This window comes from Medicago sativa, chromosome 2, assembly GCF_051527215.1.
Source record: "Medicago sativa cultivar Bolivia chromosome 2, Bolivia_mono, whole genome shotgun sequence".
Taxonomy (NCBI): domain Eukaryota; kingdom Viridiplantae; phylum Streptophyta; class Magnoliopsida; order Fabales; family Fabaceae; genus Medicago; species Medicago sativa.
The window spans coordinates 26279711-26303257 of record NC_140750.1 but is presented as its reverse complement, the minus strand read 5'-3'; the positions used below and the strand labels follow the sequence as shown (position 1 = coordinate 26303257).

The window sequence follows — 23547 nt, the reverse complement described above, 5'->3', positions numbered from 1 at the left end:
AAGGGGTATTTTTGTACAAAGGAAAAGGTGCTGCTTGCTAAAATAGACCTTCATAAAAAAGGGTGGGTCTATTGTAGCAAATCCCATATATATATATATATATATATATATATATATATATATATATATATATATATATATATATATATATATATTATATAATATATAATCTCAATAGAAAATACACTGTTCTGTTCCTAAAGGCTCTCTGTCCCACTCCAACTGCCTCTCTCCCTCTCTCTCTCTCTGAGAAAGAGAAGAGGTCTGTTAATTCACTTTCTCCATTCTAGAGTTTCCTTCAAGTGTTACTGAATTGTGTAACACACAACCTTCATAATTTTCATTCCACTACAACAATTTTAACCTTGATCTAACTACCAACTCTAGTGTTCAAAACTAAACAGTTAAATTTTCTTACCTCTCCTATGGAAGTCACAAACCTTTGTTTCTACCAATTCTTGAACTCATATTCTCAACATACACTTCTAATTTCTCATACCACTAAAATATCTTCTTGCTTGTTCTATAATCTTCTTTCATATAGTTTTGGTGTTACTACTATATGTGGAAGTTCTTCAATTTAACTTGTTTTTGCTTCAAGTTATCAACTAGTTCTAAATTTTTAATATATTCACCTATTTATTACTTTGTTAGTCTTTTGAGATTGATTTGAAGATGAGGGTGGTTTTGCCATTGATTCTGATTTGTGTTTTTGGTTTTGTTGTTGAAGCTCAAGGATCTGAAGGTAGGTACTTAATTAACCTTCACAACTCTTTTAAACATGATTGCTTAATTTGCAATTAATTTATTGGTTTAAATTTTACACTAATAAGATCAAGATCAACTGCTTAATTATAACATATTTAGCTGATAAATGCTGATTTGTTAATATATAAGAATTGCTTTGTATGAAGAATTATTCTATGCTATGTATAGAAAATTAGAAATTAGTGCTTATAGGTTTTTACTGGTATAAGAAGATTGTAATTCTCATAATTTTTAGAAGACCAAAGAGGCTTTTTTAGTTAGGATTCTTTATGCATGTGGTTTGATTTCTTACCCCTCATTGAATCAATATTAAAGTAGGCTAGTGTTGTACCTTAAGAATCTAGTAGTCTATAATATTTGAATTTGTATTTGTAGAAAATCTATAAATTCTTTCCAATTTTGCTCTCAATTGGACTATATAGATCCTTTATTTAGATATACTAGAATATACCAAGATTCGGAATTGTTCAATTTTGCGTAATATAATGTTGATATGATCCCATAAGTTAGTCAGATTGATCAGTCCATGTCATTTGATTTCATAAGTTTGATCTTGTAGATATAAAATTTTCAATAAATTTTGCATTTTATCCCATTGATATTTGGATTTCTGATTGATAATTTTTTCTTTAAGGGTCTATTATATCCCCATCTCCAGCATTTCTTCCTGGTGTTCATCCTGAAGGAGAAGCACCTGGTCCTATCCATAATGGACAGTCATGGAGAAGCACTGCATCAAGCCCTTCAGATCTAGATGGTAAACCTAATATCAATCAGTGATATTGAATTATGCACTTTCGAACTTCGAATATTCACTTCTGTTCGTTGTTCTTCCAGGATCTGTTATATCGCCGTCTCCAGCAACATTGCCTACGGATCCTTCCTCTAGTGAAGCACCTAATCTTTTACATCCAAATGGTAATTTAACTTCCTTAGGCCCTGTTTGGATAAGATAACTTAATTAACCGCTTATAGCATATAAGAGCTTATTTAAAGCTATTTCTATGACAAAAGGTAAAATAGAGTCAAATTGTTTTCGTATAAGCTATTAAGTGTTTTCATAAGCTATCCTAGAGAGCTTATGGAAATAAGCTAAAAACAGTTTGTGCGCATGTCATAAGATATTTCCAAAAGCTCTTCCGAACAGTCTCACAAGTGCTTATGACAGTAGATAATTTCAAATAATCTAATCAGGTCCGCATTGGGATAGTCTAACAAAATAATTGAATTTTCATCATCCAGGGACTTTATTGCAACCTCCAGTTGCATTGCCACCTTCTATATCAGCTCCACCTCCTCAAAAGATTAAAGGAATTGAATCATCCATATCACCTAGTCCTAGTCCAAGCACCAAATTGATATCACCGCCAAATAATTCTGTTCTGGCACCATCAACTGCTGAAAGAAATTTGCCACCATCCATGCAACCAATTCCACCTCTAATTAAGACACCAACTGTTAGTCCTCCTATATCGACACCAACTGCTCCAGGTACAATACTGAAAAGTGAAAAGATTCTTTTATTGAGGGAACTTTCATATTGATTACTGACCAAGATTCCTCTCTTTTATTGCTTCTTGAGCAGCTCCTGTTGCAACACCTACTGGAAATTTGCCTAAAACTTCACCTGTCAGTCAACCGATTAAGCGTGGAAGTTTGCCTCCGAACGTTGATAACAGGAATGAAAGTAAGAGTCACAACCCAGAGCCAATTTCACCAGGTATGGGATTAAAAATAAGTAAAGAGAACTTATGGTCCTTACATGTTCGAGGCCTTGTCACAATAGTTGTTCAATGTATCAAAATTACAAAAACATACATAAACGCGTCTTTCGTTAATTAGTTTGTTCGTCAAATGTTCCTTTCATTATTACCTAGTTTGGTTCTTGAATGTGTCTTCTATTAGCCAACTTGGCCCATATAATTACTAACAAATGGCCTATGAAGCACCAATATATCATTTTTTTGTCTCGTATCCTGTCAGATATCTATCGATACGTTCCGATACGGCGTCGAAATTTCAATAAATTCTGGGACTAAGGAAAGTGCCTCACACATTTTAGGAATTAAAATGACTGTTTACTTAATTACAGTTCTTGCAGAATTGTTTTCCATGTCATCATTCAGGGACTATGTGTTTGGTTCTATAGTGGCTAAAATTGATTTTGATTGAATTAGTTTTGTAGAATTGATTTTAGTTAAATGTGATTTTAAGGTAAAATGGTCTTGTTTAGATAAGTTCACGTAACAGTGAATTGAACAAAACATTTATAGGTAAAATCAATTTTAATTGAGAACTTCCAAGCATATTAAAATCAATTTTAAGTCTTCAGAATCACTTTCGGATCTCCCAAACATGAATCATAACATCTATTAGGCCACGATAGGATCATCTTATGGAAATTTGGATTTTCATCGTCCAGGGTCTTTCTTGCAGCCTTCACTTGCATCACCACCTCCTAGTCCAAGCGTCAAATCATTACCGCCACCATATAAAGCCGTTCCAGCACCATCAACTGCTGAAAGAAACTTTCCTCCACTCATGCAGCCAATTCCACCTCAAAGGAAAGCACCTGTTGTTAGGCCTCCTATATCCACACCAATTGCTCAAGGTACATTACTGAAAAGTTTGTTTAATTGGTAGAACGTTCATATTGATAATGACCGAGATTTTTCTCTTGTAATGCTTCTTGAACAGCTCCTGTTGCAATACCTCCTGCAAATTTGCCTAAAACTTCACCTATAAGCCAACCAATTCATCATGGAAGCAAGAGTCACAACCTAGAGCCAGTTTCACCAGGTATGTGATTAAAATGAGTGACGAGTCATTTTGGTCCTTAAATGTGAGACACTGTCTCAACTTGCATCCAAACGGTAATTCAACTAGCTTAGTCCATTAGGCCACATTGGGATCTGTAGAATTGTGAAATGATTTTCTGAATATTATTTTAAAGTTGTAAATCGAGTCCAGACGCTAATATGCTTAAATATAAACTATTGTATATCTAACAGACCTCTTTAATGAACGATTAAAATTATTTACGACGGTATCATCTGACACAAAAAATTGGCTTTTCATCATCCAGGATCTTTCTTGCATCCTCCAGTTGCATTACAACCTCCTACATCAGCTCCACCTCCTCAGAAGACTAAAGGAAGTGAATCATCCATATCACCTAGTCCTAGTCAAAGCACCAAACCGTTATCGCCACCGGATAAGGCTGTTCCAGCCCCATCAACTGCTGAAAGGATTTTTCCACCACCTATGCGACCAATTCCACCTCAAAGGAAAGCTCCAGGTACATGATTGGACAGTTTCTTTTATTGAGGGAACCTTCATAGTTCATATTGATATTGACCAAGATTCTTGTCTTCTATTGCTTCTTGAACAGCTCCTGTTGCAACGCCTCCTGGAAATTTGCCTAAAACTTCACCAGGTATGTGATTAAAGTTTGTCATGTAATGATAATTGAGGAAAGAGTTTGGTTCTTAAATGTGGTGATGTCACAATAGTCTCTGAATGTATCAAAATTACAAAAGATACTAAAATACATCATTCGTTAGTCAGTTTGGTCCTCAAACGTTTCTTTTATTGTTAGTTAGTTTGGTCCTTGAATGTGTCTTATATTAGCCTGGTTCACTCAAAAGTAACGGATGGCAGATAAGCTAGCTAGTTGATAGTGGATAAACTAGCTGATAGTCGATAATAGCGGATTAGCTAGCTGATCGAATTTGAGGTGTTTAGTAAAATCAGTTGTTCATCTATCTCAGAAATAAAAAATGGAAAAAAGATATTTTAAATTCATATTTAAATGTTTTCAATTAAGATATTGATGATAAAAGTGAGAGAAAATACGATACACTATAAGATCAAACGCTACTTGAAGTGGCATTGCAAAACACACAATAAACTTTTGAAAACACGCTTTAAGTTTGCGAGAGAAAAAACTTACCAAAAATATCTACTTTGATCATACGAGCTTATGTGCTAAAGCTATCTACTATTAGCTAGAGTTTTGGCCTTGCCAAACACATGTAGTCAATTTGGTCCACTTATGTATGTTATTGTAATTCAGAAACATTCAGAGATTATGGCGATAGCCTCTTGCACATTTAGGGATTAAAATGACGGTTTGTCTGTTTACTCATTTATATTATATACAGAATTGTTTTCCATTTCATCATCTCCACCTTCCCGTTGTTATTAACCGAAAAATATGCTCTTCTCTTGAAATATTGGAACAGCCCCAGTTGCAACACCTTCTACCAATGAGCCTAAAGTTTCACCAATTAGCCATTCAACTAATAATGGAAGTTTGCCTCCTCCGCAGCCAATTTCACCAGGCATGTGACAAAATTTTAATGCTTGTCTTCTGAAATTTCCTTTTCTCTTCTCCAACTTCCAGTTGTTATTGACAAAAAAAATTACTATATTTTAATGCATGTTAAACACAGCTCCTGTGTTCAATATACCGAAACATTTGCCGGTGAATCAGTCAACTGAACCTAGAAGTTTGCCTCCAACTGTCCATAGAAGGAATTCCAGTATCAGTCACACATTGGAACCAGTTTCACAAGGTAATTCTAATTCATGGTTATAAATTTTTTCCTTTAGGTCCTAATTTCTTGTTGATATCGACGCTAAACATGCATTTTACGTCATTTTGAACAGCACCGGTTGCAGATCCTCCGACTAATTTTCCAAAAATTTCGCCAGTCAGTCAACCCTCTCAAAATGGAAGTTTTCCACCTAATGTTCATAATACAACTGTGCATAAGGGACACACTCACACTCCAGAACCAGTAATACCACGTATGTTGTGTAATATTGTCAAGTCATCTCTAAAATTCCTACTTTTCATTAAAGCACGCAAGTTATTTCATGCCAATCATTGAAAAAGGAATATAACCAACCATTAGGCCACCTTATTTCACCAAAAATAACTCCATCCATTTCACCTAGTTAATCTTATTACTTATTTATGACCTTAACCCTCGAGTTCCTCGGGGAAAAAAGCCTTGGTAATCTGGAGTTCGGTAGGGAAGTAAGTAAAACATGGCCAATGATTGTTCCAATCAAGGTTCGAACTCGGGTCCGGCCGATTCAACCTTCACTGAAACTCATGAACCACTTAGTTTAATGAAAGAAAGGAGAAGGATACAATATCCAATTTTATCAGACTTTTTATGTGTATTTGTCTCATTGTTATATCTTTTATTGTACTCTTGCAGCACCAATAAGTACATTTCCGGTAGATCCACCATTGATCCACCCAGTCATACCAGCAGCACCTCCAAATGAAGTACCAGGTGCATATTTTGAGAATTGATTTTGTTCTTGTATTGCTTTTTATTAACAGTTACTTTCTGTTACATCATTTAATTTCTTCATTTCCACATTTATTGTCTCTCTACACTGCAAATGATGGAAGTTTAAAACACAATCTTATGCATGATTGGATACTTTCTTACTGGTTTGAATTGAAACTTTGAATTACTATTGCTGTTGATAATCCAGAAAGACAATAAACATTCAGAAATTTGGAAGGCAAAAACTGAAGAAACAATGCTATTGACCTATTGTGAAATCCTTAATTCCTAATCATGTGGTAATGCTTTTGTGAAATCATTCCTTAATTCCTAATTACGTGGTGCAGCACCTGTCATCTCTCCCCCATTAACACCATCCAGAAGCTTCAATGGGAAAAACGGTGGAGAACCTGTTTCTGCGCCATTGTACAGAACACCCAAGTCACCACCAGCTATAGTTCATTCCCCTGCTCAAGGTATATATATGGTAACTTTAAACTACTTTTGATGAGATGCACATTCTTAACATAGTCACGAGCACATAATCATGGACTAATATCATGTCGAAACCAACTCTTGTAAAAGCGTACTAAATAGACATAATTTTTTTAGTTAGTTTGTTAGATTTATATTTACTCCTTTTCCCTTAACTCAAACCAGTTGAGCTACCAAATAGACATCATGCTTGAATTCTTTCCGAAATTTACTGTTAACGTGTTCAAAATTACCATATGCAGAACTATTTTTTTATCATGTTCAATAATTGACTGTCCAAATGAGTCTGTGTGATTTATTTATGTTATATCTGCTGTAGCTCCTGCAAATAAAGCAAGGCCATTTCATCATGCTCCTGAGCCATTGATTTCACCTCCTAAACCTCCTTTCAACAAAGAAGATCACTCTCCTGCATCTTCACCTTCTACCACATTTCATAAGCATCAGCATACACGGAACACGATAACCAGTCCAGCTCCTGCATCATCATATTTCGTTGCTCCTCCAACTTCCAAACACCAAGGTTTGGCTCTTAGCTCATCCAATTAAATCCTGTCACAATTTAAGTTTTTTTTTTCACTGCAGTTGATTGTATACATATTAATTTTTGTTTGGTTATTTTATATAGATAAACCAATTTCTCCCTCGTTTCTTCCTACAAGTAGACGAAGACATACTGCTCCTGCACCAATGAACAGAGGTGCCTTGGAAATTTTTAAGATGTTTCTTCTATGATAGTGATAGGTAAATGAAGGGTTTAATTACTGAGGATTTTCATTGTTTAGGTTCTGCAGATTCTCCGTTTACCTTCCCTATTCAATCACCAGTGAGCCAGGTTTCACCTTCTCCTTCTCCATCATTCAAGACTTTCCCCCACTCAACAAAAAGTAAGAAAGGTTACAATTCCAAATTTATTACAAATACTTTAAAATAAATTTATCTTTTTGTCATCATCTACTTATCTGTTTGCATCTACTAATTGTGTTTGTTGCAAGTTCCATTTCATCCTCCTAAAATATCTCCTCAGCGGTCTCTTTCTAAGAGCCCTAAGAAGCCAATATTGCCTCGAGTTCAAGCATTGCCACCCCCACCTCCCAATGAAGGTTAGCACACTTGAATATTCTTTTTGAGAAATATCTGATACAAATTTTTCATAACAGTACAATATTTATAAGAGGACTGTAGAATGTAGATCAAGAAGTTCTCTCACACGAGATCGCAAACTCAAATTGAATATGTAAAGTTGGATTTTTCTGAATGTATGATTCATCATACTGAAGTACATACTTTCATTCTTTAGATTGTTTATCATTTGTTTGCTCGGAGCCTTATACAAATTCTCCACCCGGGGTGCCCTGCATGTGTGTCTGGCCCATGAGAGTTGGTCTTCGCCTCAATGTTCCACTGTATACCTTCTTCCCTTTGGTTTCGGAGCTTGCTTCTGAAATATCCAGCGGTGTTTTCATGAAACAAAGTCAAGTCCGTATTATGGGAGCCAATGCAGCAACTGATCAGCCAGATAAAACTGATGCCCTTATAGATTTGGTGCCACTTGGGGAAACATTTGACAACACTACCGCCTTTTTAACTTCGGATAGATTTTGGCACAAAAAAGTTGTTATAAAATCTTCTTACTTCGGTGATTATGAAGTGCTATATATAAGCTATCCAGGTATATTTATGTAAATTCTCAATTTCCTTGTGTTCTCTTCATGACTTTTTCGGATAAAAAGTTTATAGGGTCCTCTAAATATGCAGGCTTACCTCCATCTCCTCCATTACCACCTTCAAGCGTTAACATGATAGATGGTGGCCCGTATACAAATAATGGCAACAATGGTAGGACAATAAAGCCTCTTGGGGTTGACATACAGAAGAGGCCGCATAAAAGTGGACTTAGCAAGGGCATTATAGCCATTATTGCTCTTTCATCTCTTCTAGCAATTGTTTTATGCTCTGCCGCTGTTTTTGCATTAATTAAGTTCAGAGATCATGTTCCTGAGTCTCAACCAACATCAACCCCACGGGTTTATCCGCCATCTCTTAACAAAACACCAGGTAACTCAAGGGGTAATGTCTTATAATCTGTTGTGACAATTTAATTTGTTTATCATTTATCGCATTTTTATTAATAACCAAATATGTGATTAACAGGTACTGCTGGACCATCAAATGGAGGTGCAGTTGCTTCAGCTTCAACGTCATTTCGATCTAGCATTGCTGCTTACGCAGGATCTGCTAAGACTTTTAGTATGAACGAAATAGAGAAAGCAACTGATAATTTTCACCCTTCTAGAATACTTGGAGAAGGAGGTTTTGGTCTCGTTTATAGCGGTAACCTTGAAGATGGGTCAAAAGTAGCCTTCAAAGTTCTAAAGAGGGAGGATCATCATGGTGATCGTGAATTCTTATCTGAAGTTGAGATGCTTAGCCGTCTTCACCATAGAAATTTGGTGAAGTTGATCGGTATATGTACAGAACTCAGCTTCCGATGTCTAGTTTATGAACTCATTCCAAATGGCAGTGTGGAATCCCATTTACATGGTACTTAAATTTTCTTGCTTCAGCCTCATGTGCCGTGTCAATTGCTTAGTTCTTCAAAATAATGAGTGTTTATGGATTTAATTCATATACATTGTCAATGTGAAGATATTTTACACTGTCAATCAATCATAATCGCTAGATCGTTAAAAATGTTTTACTATAATAATAATTACTTCTAAAGTCACACATATGATTGATTGTGATTTGTTGATGCTGTAAAAAGTGTATCAAAATTAAATTATTTTCTTCTATTTGGTTTGCTGGTAGGAGTTGACAGGGAAAAAAGTCCACTTGATTGGAGTGCTCGAATAAAGATAGCACTTGGTGCTGCTCGTGGTCTCGCTTATCTGCATGAAGATTCAAGTCCACATGTCATACATAGGGACTTCAAATCTAGCAATATATTATTGGAAAATGATTTTACACCCAAAGTATCTGACTTTGGATTGGCTCGAACGGCAGCTGATGAGGATAACAGACACATATCTACCCGTGTCATGGGAACTTTCGGGTACACAATTTTCTTATCTGAAATATCTGTCGTTTTTGCAAACGAATTTTGTTTCTATTTATTTGTAGTTTTCAAAGTTCAATGCAAGATTAACTATTGTTTTATCAATCATACTCTTATCTTTTATTGCAATGAGATAAATAGGTGGAATAAGATAATAGATAGTTGCGGATATTATAGGAAAAAGACACATAATAAATTTTGTTGATTTTCTTGGTATAATGGGTCTTGTTATCTTGTGCCCTAAGGGCACAAGTTAAAGAATCCAAAATTAGAAATTTTTCATAGAAAGAACAAAAGTTTGACTTTGAAAAGTTGAATGCACAACTTTTAAAAGAATTATTTCTATTTTAAATTCCCTAACATATGCCATTGAGGCACATGTTAACATTTGCCTATGTAATATTATAGGTAGTATTAGAATTTTATTATATTACCCTTTTTACTGACATGGTAATTTCTTTCATGTTTGAAAAATTAATTCAGTTATGTGGCTCCTGAGTACGCAATGACAGGACATCTTCTCGTGAAGAGTGATGTATACAGCTATGGTGTTGTCCTTCTTGAGCTTTTGACAGGAAGAAAACCAGTGGACTTTTCACAACCGCCTGGTCAAGAGAATCTTGTTGCATGGGCTCGTCCACTCCTAACAAGCAGAGAAGGACTCGAAGTAATAATTGATCCATCTCTAGGAAGTAATGTGCCTTTTGATAGTGTAGCTAAAGTTGCAGCCATTGCTTCAATGTGTGTACAGCCAGAGGTTTCGGATCGTCCTTTCATGGGCGAGGTTGTTCAGGCTTTGAAACTCGTGTGTAATGAATGTGATGAAGCAAAAGAAGCCGGTTCAACAAGTTCTAACAAGGACGGTTCATCTTCTGATTTCTATACTGTTACTGAACAACTACCAGATAATTTCCAAAACCATTTCGCAGCCTCCAACTATGATTTTGGAGTTGATATCGAAAATGGCTTGTCAACATCAGAAATATTCAGCTCATCGGCAAGATTTGAAAGGCAAGCATCTGGATCATTTAGAAGACATTCATATTCAGGTCCTCTAAGAACCGGAAGAAGCAAACGGTTATGGCATATAATTCGAAAGCTTTCCGGCGGTAGTGTCAGTGAACACGGAGATTCGTTAAGGTAACAACCAAGTCCCGATTCAGCCATCGAATCTTCTCTGTGCATATTGCTCTCTCTCAATATGTTCATCTGAGAGTTCACAAGTCACAACTGTGATAGAGGCATTTGAAGTTTGATAAGAGAATAGAAGCAAGATGTAAATATAGTATGACATGTTTTTTTTTTGCTAACCTGCAAAATTATATCTGATTAGTACTAACTTTGTGAAGAGAAGAAGTAATGTGAATTAATCTAGCTTTGATATTAGAATATAACTGAAAAAAAATTGTCCTTTGCTAAGACCTTTAATGAAACTAGTAGAGAGAGTTGTGTAATGTTCAAACTATCAATACACATACTTGTATTTAGAGGAGGAGGGAATGAAATATGGTTAATTAGTTAATGTCTAGATCTTTATGTAAATTGAATACATTTTAACTTCTCATGCTGCACATTTTGTAAATAATTTTTTGCTTATAATTGTGTAAGAACTACGTAACCTAGTAGCATGGAAACAGAAAGTTTACTGCCATCCAAAGAAAATGAAGATATTCATCCACTTGGTGAAAAATTCTTCTACTAAGGCCTAAACTGAATTTTAAAGTTAGGCCTAGAATATACGACTGCTTCTTTTGCTACCCTATGAGTTTCTCGGGTGTTCTATGCAGTTCGGATTATAGAATCCAAACGGCATAAACACCCCATAAAAACCTTCAAAAATGCGTTGAAATATTTTGGATTTTAGAATCTGAATAGGACGCGCGAGAAACTGATAGGGTGGCAAAAGTAATGGCCAAAAAATACAAGGCCATTTCAAAACTAACAGCAATGTGTTAAGTTTTGGGCAGAATAGAACAGTATCTTATTAAAATTACTAGAAAATTTCTAGTCACACCCTACAAAAGTCTAGTTACACATCAAAATGACCAAAATATATTTTAAATAAAATAAAATTTCAATTATATCCAAAGAAGTCATCCAAAAACTCATTACTTCATAAAAAAAATTACAGAAATAATTCATCAAAAAATTATCTTCTACTTTTCTCTTATCAATCAACCTAAACATAAACTCCGAGAATATAAAATCCCCAAATAAAAAACTCAAATCTTCATCATCTTTCACCAATTAAAAGATCTTGTAAAATCAAAATTTGCATACTTAGTAAACTGCCTAATTGAAATTCCATGACCACCAATAAATTTTCCTTGTTATCGAACCTGAGTTAGCTGACTAAACAATAATATAATTAATCATCGACAAACATATTAAGCAATATTGATAACATATTAAGAAGAAAAAAATGGCTCACAGCTTAAAGTGTAACATGCAATACCCTTGAACCCCTCTTAAAATATTAAATCATAAATACAACATTTATTCATATAACTTCAAGGTGTTGCTACTTCATTAATCCAAAACATGTCTAGATCATCATGTATATAAACAGTCGCAGCGGAAATAACATCTCAAAACAACATAAAATCATAATCTCAAAATCTCATATACATCATCAATGTGAACTCAATGGTTCCTCAAACATAAATCTGAAACATATATAAAATCCCCGAACATCCTAATCAGAGCCTACTAGACACGACTCCAAAATCAAAGCATAAAAAGGCGAGTAGGCCACAAGCCGTCCTCGGATACTCATGCCGACTAAGCGTCCTCAACTTGCACGTCTACACCATGAGGATTTAGGTGACCAAAAAGCCACTGTAGGGTAAGATATACGTTCAACATAAAGAAGATACGAACTCGTGCATAGTATTTAGGATCACACATCATATAAATACACATATTCATTTCCTAGCAATACTATAATCACATGTAATCTCATTCAATCAATCAATTAAATAAATACAACAACTCTCAAATCATCACCACAAGGATATAACAAGTATTCACATCGTCACTTTATCACCAAGTCGAATACATAGCATTCATAATTCATCACCATCGTCACAATTATCACACGGACACACATAATCATGTACACATATTTCACATAGATTCAAATAGTCAAATATATGACTTCCACATAGACTCATATGCATGCAATGCTCTATACAACTTTATATGCATGTGGTACCATTTTTGGATGTTGGAGTTATATTATTGATTGATCCCACATCATCAAGATTATTGGATAATTCGGAATTATGTTGCCAAATTATTCTCACATCATCGCGATTCACATCATCAAGATTACAAGACTATGAATGCATGAATATTTCACCGTGACTCGACAATGCACAACATTCAAACGACTCAATCAATTACACACCAACATCTTCTTTATAGCATCATCATCACCATAACCACATCGTCGTGTTTACCACATCAACGTAATCATGTTATCTTAACCATATAACCAATTACGAGTCAACATGTCATAGTTCATCAATTCACTAAGTTCGTCTATTTTTAATATTCACATAAGCCAAGTTTCATGTTCACATACATCCTCATCATTCATACATGTTATCCATACATCTAGAATCACACTGGTTCAAACATCGCAACATTATTTCATTTGGGAAAACTCTATTTCATTCTAACTCATGTTCAAGTTTCACAACTCATTCCATCTCGTCTCTAAAACCACATAAACAATTCAATCCTAAGGAAGCTTTGATAACCTATCATTTATTTATCAAAACAACACATAATCAAACATAGTTTTTAACATAACATGATTTCACCACTTTTCACATACCCAATGTCATAGCAAGAAGATAGAACATGAATTTAACATCATTCATCATCAACTTCGTGAATTTCATTCAATCAAGCTTAAAACTCGAAAACATCAACTTATCATAATCAAACATGGATTCTCATACAACAACAACATGTTTTCACATACTCAAAATAACTACAATAATTGGAGCATGAAATTAAACTTCATTCACAAACAAATTCATGAAAGTATAAGAAAATAACCTTCTCTCTTACCTCTTAATCCAATAAGTTAGCCTCCTACAAATTTTAATCACATTTTTCCCTTTTGTTCTTCAAGATTTCCCTTTCTTTCTCCTTAGGTCCATTTTTCTTCTCTCTTGTCTATATTCTCTCTTTTTGCCTCTTTCTCCAAAACTTATCAAATGACTTTCTAACCCTAAATTGTGAAGACTATCACTCTTATATATCCACATGAATTGGGTTTGTTCACTTAACTGTTGTTGGACTTAATCACTATTCTCCCTCGTACAAATAGCACTACACATTTACTTCATTAAACCTCTCTTTTACTCATACAATTCTATCATCTTAATTCCTCAAAGGTTTTTTTTTTTTTTTTTGTGGTGGCCAAGGTTCGAACCCCCCGACCTTGCATATATTATGCATTGTCCTAACCAACTGAGCTAAGCTTACGAGAACTAATTACTCAAAGTTTATACTAACGTCCCTAAATTACCTTCCACTTCTAAATTAATAAAATACACCTCACTCTCAAATTACCAAAATACCCAACAATTCAAACACATCAAATAAACAAATAAATAATAAACAATTAAAATAATAATAAACTAAAAGTAGATTGCTGCTACAGTATTTAGGGATGTATGTTTATTCTATTATGGACTAGACAAGAAGTAAGATAAAATTCATGCTTTTACTTTACATATGGGATACAATATACATGCATGCGATTGGTTTTCATTGGTGTCTCCAACGCCCTCCATTCATGCCGCCTATACCAGGTCCCCACCCACGCCAACGTCCCCAATCTCCCCAACTTCTCCAGCCTCCACCACTTCGTCCACTTTGGTTGTCTCTTTCACTTTGGTTGTCTCTTCCATGTCCATTTTGTTCACCTTTTCCCTGGGCACCTCCACTGTGTCCATCTTCTTTGTCTCCTTTCCAGAATCCCCAATTATCTATCCTAATTTTTTGTTTAAATTCTTTTGTTACACCAACTGTAAATCAACAAATAATTTTTTTATTAAGTACAATAAAAGAAGAAAGCAATTAAGTGAACTATTTATGTTTACATACATTTGTTCTCATCATTACCTGACTTAATTTCAGCAACAAAGATAAATATAAATGCACAATGAAAGAACATTAAAATAAATTGATTGGTTTTCATCTTTGATCAACTAAAGAGTATATTATAGTCAAATATTGATACAACCAACATCTATTTATAATGATCATTGAACTAAATAAATAAAATAAGAATGAAAAGAACATGATTAGATAATATATATTGTACAATAAAAAATAATACTATATATCATTTCACTCATTGTAAGGATAATATTTTATCAGCATCTATTGAGCCATCGAATGGTTAAATTGGCACATATATATCAAATGAGGTAAGAAGATTTTTAACGTAGTGATAACCTATAAGTGATTAAGATGTTTGATAATTTGTTTACTCTTAAATATATTTATTGTTATTTATATAATCAAAATAGGCATTATCAATAAAGAACAAATTATTTCTCTCAAAAAAAAAATAAAGAACAAATTATGCTTCACACTAAAGGTAAATACGCATCCTTGAAAATATTTGGAGAAAAATGGAGGTTGCGTGTGATAAAGAAGATTGAAAAGTTGAAAGTAAAATAATTTAACAAATGTATAAATAGACAAAAAAATACACATTGTAACACAATGTTGCAAACCCATATGTATTAACAAGTATTGAGTGTTTACAAACTAGTTTTCGTATTCGGAAAATTTGTTGATTTGATAATACAATAGAGAAAAAGAGAAAACAGTAAAAATACAATTGAACAACTAATCATAAACTAATGTTTAAATAAAAATATTAAACATATGAATATTTTAAGTAAGAAATGAAAAAGAAAAACGAGATTATTTGAACTGATGATTATATATATTTCAATAAGTTTTTCTTTATTTTTTCTTACCTGAATACATTTACAGGTTATAAACTATAGGTTACAAAATACATAATTAGAAAATAATGCATTGTATTTAATTTTTAAACCTCTGTCATTAATAACTAATAATTACCAAGAAAACATGAATTAAATGCATACATGTTTGTACTGACCCTTAATCTTTTTCATAGACTTACGTAAAACTTCAACTGCCGTTTGTGTTTCTTCACATACTTATTTGATGTCCATTTCAATTTCTTCAGAGCTTTTAAAAGAAATTACTTACTCCATGTTTTGGTATCCCGCAATAAGGGTCTCGCGTTACTATAATACCAAAGTCTATGATTAGTACACATGAATTAATAACCTTGATTTTATTAACAATACAAACTTTCATATTAGTAGGTTTGAAAACTAAGTGTCTATCTCTTACTGCATAACGTCTGTCAATTATAGTCTAAATATAACATAATCAAACATAGCTTTTGAACATGATTTCACCATTTTTCACATATCCAATGTCATAGCAAAAAGATAGAACATGAATTTAACATCATTTATCATCAACTTCAAGAATTTCATTCAATTAAGCTTAAAACTCAAAAACACCAACTTATCGTAATCAAACACAAATTCTCATACAACAAGAAGTTTTCACAACTTTTCACATACTCAAAATAACCACAATAATTGAAGCACGAAATTAAACTTAATTCACCAACAAATTCATGAAAGTATAAGAAAACACATAATCCACAACCACTTAATTGTTCATAAGTTCTATAACCCTTAATCAACAATATCTATACTTTTGACTGACCACGTCTAAATTAGATATTTTCATAATCTTAAACAACATAACCTAAAGCCATTGACAAAGTCTCGCGCTAAAATTCATTGCTCATAGCTACAAGTATTTGTGCATCCCTTTAACAATTAAACACGTGATAGATTATAGTTAAACACACACAAACATGTGATAATTTGATAAGGACACATATAAATTGCCAAAGAATAAATAAATCACAACAATAAAAAATAGACAAAGGTGAAACAAAACAATACTAGCAATATCACAATTCTTTCATTTGAATGAGAAATATTACATTTGATTTTGATTGATGCATAAAATAAAGACAGAACCTAAACTCTAGTGAAGTAAAGACCAAAACCTAAATTTTGATTGATTCTACTACCCCCTTGTGAGCATCTCAACATCCCTTTCAACTTGGCATTGGCCTCGGCCTCGGCCACGAAGAACATTCACCCAATTAGTGATTGAGATGATTGGAGGGTTTTGGTTGTACTATATAATAAATCTGAACCAGAAAATAATTGCTACAACCGTTAAAAACTATTCCAAAGCAACTATTCCAGCGACCCATTTTACATACAAAGCAAGATAGGCCATAATCGTAGTTGCAATCATGTTTAGAATAACGAAACCGATAGCAACTGTTTTTAATTTCTCTTTACTTCCAACCACGATAAAGTGCATGATAGAAACAAGGACCAAGTTGCGAGTGGATAGCGAGATAGCTTGAATCGATGTGTGCTTTTCAATATCGGTGGGAAACTGATATCTTAGAGTGATAGCCCCATCATGAACACCGAGAAGGTTTAATGGTCCAGGTTCAGCGGCGGCGGCGGCTTCGGTGGGCTGAGATCGACCTCTAAGAGTGTTGATACGGTTGGTGAAATAGGTCACTGTAGAGCTCTGTTTGTAAGCATTTGACAGTCTCGACAAAAAAATTAAAGCTCCGATTGAGAGAAACCACACCGTAACAACAAAAAAAACACCCCATTTTATGAATAACACACCCCATTTTTTGAATAGACCAAAGTAGCTTATCCATGCAGCTGCAAACATGTTTATAAGTATAAATTAAAATGAGACCGTAACAAGAAAAAACACGCCCCATTTCAGACATTATACAAAACCTCAAGCTAGAAAATGTTATTAATCAAATTAAAGATCGCAATTTAAGATGGTTAGGGTTCACAAATTTCAATTTCCGTTGTTAAACAAAAAACTGAAACATGACAAAATTGTAACTGTTAAAATGAAATATAATCCGATAACATCAATACTAGAAATTTAAGCATCATATGAATAACTATGAACTAATAAATCCACCCAAAATACAAAGTTACAACCGCATAATATATATTGTTGAATTGAATGTGATTACCTCCCTATTAGCAATATCACAATTCTTTCATTTGAATGGTTTCGATTCCCCAGAATCCCCAACCATATATCCCAATTTTTGGTTTCGTTTGTTACACCAACTGTAAATCAAGAAATAATTTATCAAGTATAATAAAAGAAGAAAGCAATTATGTGAACCATTTATATTTACATACATTCATTTCCATCATTGGATGACTTAATTTCAACAACAAAGATAAAAATAAGTGCACAATGAAATAACATTAAAATAAATTGATTGGTTTTCATCTTTGATCAACTAAGAGTATATTATGGTCAACTAAGAGTATATTATGGTCAAATATGGTTTTCATCGTTGAACAAAATATATAAAATAAGAATGAAAAGAAAATGAATAAATAATATATATTGTACAATAAAAAATAACAATATATATCATTTGGTTTATTGTAAGGATAATATTTTATCAGCACCTATGAGTTATTGAATGGTTAAATTGGCACATGTATATCAAATGAGGTAAGACAATTTTTAATGCAATGATAACCTACAAGTGATTAAGATGTTTGATAATTTCTTTAGTCTTAAATATATTTCTTGCTATTTATAGAATTATAATAGGCATTATCAATAAATAACAAATTATTCTTCATACCAAAGGTAAATTCACCAAAAATATACATCCTTGAAAATATTTGGAGAAAATGGAGGTTGTGTTGATAAAGAAGAGTGAAAAGTTCAGAGTAAAATAATTTAACAAATGTATAAATAGACCAAAAATACACATTGTAACAAAATGTTGCAAACTCATAGGTATTAACAAGCATTGAGTGGTTACAAACCAATTTTTGTATTCGGGAAAGTTGTTGATTTGATAATACAATAGAGAAAAGGAGAAAACAGTAAAGATACAATTCAACAACTTATCACAAAACTAATGTGCAAATAAAAATATTAAACATATGAATATTTTAAGTAAGAAATGAAAAAGAAAACGAGATTATTTAAACTGATGATTATATATATTTCAATAAGTTTCTCTTTATTTTTTCTTACCTGAATACATTTACAGGTTATAAACTATGGGTTGCAGAATACATAATTAGAAAATAACGTATTGTATTTAGTTTTTAAACCTCCGTCATTAATAACTAATAATTACTAAGAAAACGTGAATTAAATGCATACATGTTTGTACTGACCCTTCATCTTCTCCATAGACTTACGTAAAACGTCAATTGTTGTTTGTGTTTCTTCACATACATATTTGAAGTTCATTTCAATTTCTTCTCTCGGATCAGGTTACCAAATATCAGACTTAAAACCACATAGATATAGTAAAAAAATGTAAAACATAAAAGTTTACAAGATAACGATCCTTCAAACATTTTTTAAATAAAAGAAATTGTTTACTCCATGTTTTGGTCTCCCACAATAAGGGTCTCGCCTTACAATAACATTAAATTCTAGGATTAGTACAAATGAATTAATAACCTTGGTTTTATTAATAGAACAAGCTTACTAGATTAGTAGGTTTGAAAACTAGGTGTCTACCTTTTACTGCATAACGTCTGTCAATTATAGTCTTGATGTGTGTGCGCTTTGAAGAATCCGTACCAATGTTCGCCTATACAAATTGTTAATATTTGATGAAACACGTGACTTACGACACAATTTATTTCTAGTTATATGATTCAATATGTAAGATAAAATATAATTATTACCTTTACCGTACAACTTAACATATCTGATTCTGTGAGTAAAAATGGAGCTTTGCTTTCTATGTGATCAATTGTTAATTTGGTGGGAACGAGTTGTAATATCAAAAGGTCTATTAATAATAACAAAAATATAAGTATCTAAAAGTTTATGCCGAGAAATGGGACCTAGCGACGCATGTTCCAAGCCATGGATGAATAATAAAAATATATAAAATTTCAAAACTTAATTGACACTTTAAAATGGATACTTATTAGGTTGCTACTTGCAACATATATATCATGATCAATTTGTGTTCATTTTAGTCATGAAGATAAAAGTTGTAAAACATTTAAATTTTTAGCATTCAATAGGAACTAAATGCGACCCTGAACCACACACAAGAATAACAACATGATAATTTTTGTATACTAGGGATACCAGAATTTGTATGGTGTAGAGTTTCATCAGGAACATGAGTTTTACGATATAAAATTAAAGGATTTTAATCTACTTTTTCACTATTTAACGTGTTCTAAACATATTGACTATTTTCATTTTTAATCATTAATTTTTAGTATATTATATGTTATACTTTGCATCAAACCTGTGATTTTTTCGTGTCTTTATAATAATAATTTTAATAGATTTTTCACAAAACTGTAATTTGTATATCCAAAAGTCAATCCAAACTAAAACGCATAATGCCTCCTTGTAACATTGGACTCTCCTCCTCCCAGGAATCCATCATCTAATGTATTGCGGGGGTACTTAGTTACTAATAGACTTGTAACATGTATACTAAAAATAAATCGAAGTAGTAAAATGTATAAGATTTGTCTCCACTTGGACTGTCTCATTTTCTACTCGGCAAAGACATTATTAAGAATGTATTAGGATGGGAGGGGACTGCTGATGACATGTCATCTTACGTTATTCTTAGCATGTTTTTCAGTAGTTTCTAGCAGGAAATAACAGCAAAAAGAGGAGTATTAGAACGATTGCCTATGACTTCAGGACTTTTGTAATGTTTTCTATATTTGAGTCTGTAATTCTAGTTTTCCCAAAACATAGCAATTTGAGGGGGTTTTTGAAGTAATTCACGAAGAAATCATGCAAATCGGCAAATCAAGAACAACCGAAGAATTGTGAAGATTCAATAGACAAGAATGAAGATTCAAGAGGCCTCATAAGACTTACAAGTGAGAGGAATTATGTTCCCAAAGTACCTAGGCAAGTTATTTGAAGACGCATATCTAAAAAACGACAGAAAATCGAAGATTGGGCCCGGAAGAGAGGCATAATGCGCCTAGGGCATGAAAATCAAATCCATGCGCCTAAGGCATTTCCTATGCGCCCGTGCATGCAAAATATTTGCACTATGCGGCCCATGCATTTGCAATGTGCCCCGTGCACGCAAAAAGTTAGGGCGCAACTGTCTTTTCCTGCTTCCGAAATGACTAAAGCCCGCACCTTTAGCCCAAACCCAGGTAGAAACTCTCACTATAGATACTAGCCTTCCTCATTCAGAATTTTTCGTTCAGAACTGGAGCAGTTCAAGAGAAAGGCAACTTTGGAGCTTCAGGAGAGTTTTTATCTTGTCCTTAATTTTCTAGGGCATGTTTTTAACTTTAGTATCTTGTTTTTAGTTACCATGTGTAACTAAATCTTTTTAGGTTAGAGTTATATGATGAACCTCTGTATATTTTTGTTGGATATTTATTTAATATAATTTGTCGTTTATTTATTTTATTTATGCTTTTGTCCACTGTAGAGTTTTATTAGATTATAGTCTTTATTTTTGCGAGAGGTGTAACCATAGATTAGGTACTTAGGCTATGACAGGACCTAATATTGTTTTCACTAACTGGATGCTTATATCTTGATATTTATATCATTTTATCGTTAACTATCTGTCTAGGAAGTAAGTAATTATTAATTAGCCAAAGACACCATAGGAATTATTGACCCTAGACGTAGGTACCCAGTGGCTAGGCCTAGAACCGTTTTGGTCGTGTGGTGCATTACCGAAGCTAGAAATTAACTGGTTAGTAATTAGGGAAACAAGCACCTAGCTGTCTGACTTAAAGTTATAACCTAGTAAGACCATTCGCTTGAAACCCTTAGTAAGGTAGGCATAGATTAGGGCTGTCCGTTTGTAGAACTACTAAGTAAGCTTAGAGAGAGTGTGCTATGAGTGTCCTAAGATTCATAGATGGGCAGACCTAAGGGAACCTTGGCGTTCATTGCCTTGGGAAACACTGGAAAGCCAATTTAAGTTTATGTTTCAATTACCTTTGAATTAACAAGACCTCACACGTAAGGATCGTCGTGCGATCAACATGTGCAGTTAGTCATCGGAGGAAAAGGCCTAATTAGGTACTAGTGGCTAAAACCCAATGGGTCAGGTGGTGCTCTACCTATTTAGGAAACTCCCAACGACCTTATCACTTCTATAGTCACCAAGAGATATATAAACGCGACATTTAGATTATATATTATCCAACAATAAATATACAGAGGGGATTCGAAGAATCTCAACCGCTGCTTACTTTTTTGCAACCAAAAACAGGTAAATTTGCTCTGTTGCAAACTGATAAAAGTTGCAACTCACTTTTATACCGTTAACTTACAAAAATAAGTAACGAGAATTGTTCGGACGAAAGGACAATCCCTGTGGATTTGATACTCTACTTACTAACTTTATTACTTGATGAAAACAACTGGTACACTTGCCATTGCACAACTACGCTAATCGAATTAAACACGAAAGTGTGCATTAGTTGCACAGGATAATGGTTTGGTTTTAAAATCATAAACAAAAAATAGATTAATTATGAAAGTTGGTAATAGATTTATAGGAAATATGACCATGTCTTTCGAATCCATTGTCTCTCACTGTTAAGAGTAAATTACGCATATTTTTTTTCAATTGTTATTCTATTTTTACGACAAATTAACAAAATAGTTCTGATCAATCCCTTGACTCATAACACTTTTCTAAGGCTACAACATCCTAATCTCTTAGGCGAGTCTGTAACAACTGAAGATTTTAAATGAACTTTAATTTCTACATCATAACCTAACAACAATCTATCCCTAGACTGACCCGTTAGACTATCTTTAAGAAGATAAGAGAAGATTGTTACACAATCTTTAAGACCATTTCATTCCTAGTTATGAACACTTCTAATATTACTCTGATAGATAATAACACCAAACAAACTATTATTTCACTTTGTTTTTAAGATATATTTTCGACACACTTAAACAAACATTAATGAATAAAATGTTCTCTTACATCAAAGATAAACATTGTATTACAATCAACGCCGTTCTCTTAATATTTGCAATGAAAGAAAGCCCGTTTTTGCATTTTTTTAAATTGTTCCAAACACACATTTACTACACACTTAGGTGAAAATATTGGTGGATAAATTATTCTCTCAATATTGTTAACATAAAAACATCAAAGATAAACATCATATTTATAACTCTTTAAAAACTCGCATTATAATTAACTCTATTCTCTCATTATTTAACAAAATATGATGTAGCATTCGTTTTGTTCAGCGGTGGTGGCTTTTACCATTTCCACAACGGATATTCTCGTTTCAATAGAAGGTATGTATTGAAGCTTCTCATTTCGAGCTAAAAAAATGCACACTTTCGCAGAAATTTATTAAGAAAAGCTTCCAGACACACATTTTCTACACACTTAGCAAATGTTAGTGGATACATTATTCTCTCAATATTATTATCATAAAAGCATCAAAGTAAACATCATATACAATCAACGTTGTTCTTTCGATATTTATTGAAATACGAATGACCTTACCTTCGGTTTAGCGGTGACCTTTACAATTTCCGCTGCGGATTTTCTGCTTTCGGTAAAAGCTAGATATTTGAAACTTCTCATTTCACAGTAAAAGAACACACACTTTCACAAAAATTAATCAAGAACAGTGGTTCCAAACACACACTTAAATGTAAATTGGAGTAAATTTTTTTACACCCACACTTAACACAATAACAAGCAACTTTGTTATCTTGTATTTAGCG

At 33.3% G+C, this 23547-nt stretch overlaps 2 protein-coding genes across 11 annotated transcripts; one reads left to right on the top strand and one right to left on the bottom strand.

The window, feature by feature from the left end:
* The first annotated feature begins 185 nt into the window (after positions 1 to 185).
* LOC146945838 (receptor-like serine/threonine-protein kinase ALE2) lies at positions 186 to 11152 on the top strand. Of its 10 annotated transcripts, none has more exons than XM_085744113.1 (23): positions 186 to 745; positions 1403 to 1525; positions 1606 to 1686; positions 2011 to 2259; positions 2354 to 2488; positions 3191 to 3379; positions 3466 to 3567; positions 3854 to 4066; positions 4160 to 4204; positions 5013 to 5111; positions 5223 to 5345; positions 5440 to 5580; positions 6000 to 6077; positions 6425 to 6553; positions 6892 to 7095; positions 7201 to 7272; positions 7367 to 7459; positions 7568 to 7675; positions 7873 to 8244; positions 8331 to 8630; positions 8727 to 9116; positions 9384 to 9627; positions 10114 to 11152. In XM_085744113.1, exons 1-23 carry the CDS (start codon positions 676 to 678, stop codon positions 10772 to 10774), a joined length of 4221 nt encoding a protein of 1406 aa, XP_085600239.1. In that variant the 5' UTR covers positions 186 to 675; the 3' UTR covers positions 10775 to 11152. The 10 variants fall into 10 exon arrangements, with proteins under 10 accessions (XP_085600239.1, XP_085600238.1, XP_085600246.1 ...); XM_085744112.1 differs by having other exon boundaries at positions 7358 to 7459; XM_085744120.1 differs by having other exon boundaries at positions 186 to 749.
* Positions 11153 to 14275: 3123 nt separating this feature from the next.
* LOC146945837 (uncharacterized) lies at positions 14276 to 18090 on the bottom strand. Its single transcript, XM_085744122.1, has 2 exons — positions 17982 to 18090; positions 14276 to 14675 (listed from the first exon to the last, which is right to left on the bottom strand). Exons 1-2 carry the CDS (start codon positions 18073 to 18075, stop codon positions 14416 to 14418), a joined length of 354 nt encoding a protein of 117 aa, XP_085600248.1. The 5' UTR covers positions 18076 to 18090; the 3' UTR covers positions 14276 to 14415.
* Positions 18091 to 23547: the final 5457 nt, after the last annotated feature.

Bases quoted from the DNA above. Each gene is read 5' to 3' on its own strand.
- LOC146945837 (XM_085744122.1), bottom strand. From the start codon at position 18,075: ATGAAAACCAATCAATTTATTTTAATGTTATTTCATTGTGCACTTATT. The intron at 14,676-17,981 runs GTATGTAAATAT...GTTGATTTACAG, and splicing joins ATCCAATGATGGAAATGAAT to TTGGTGTAACAAAAGAATTT.
- LOC146945838 (XM_085744112.1), top strand. From the start codon at position 676: ATGAGGGTGGTTTTGCCATTGATTCTGATTTGTGTTTTTGGTTTTGTT. The intron at 5,581-5,999 runs GTATGTTGTGTA...GTACTCTTGCAG, and splicing joins TCCAGAACCAGTAATACCAC to CACCAATAAGTACATTTCCG. The intron at 9,628-10,113 runs GTACACAATTTT...AAATTAATTCAG, and splicing joins CGTGTCATGGGAACTTTCGG to TTATGTGGCTCCTGAGTACG.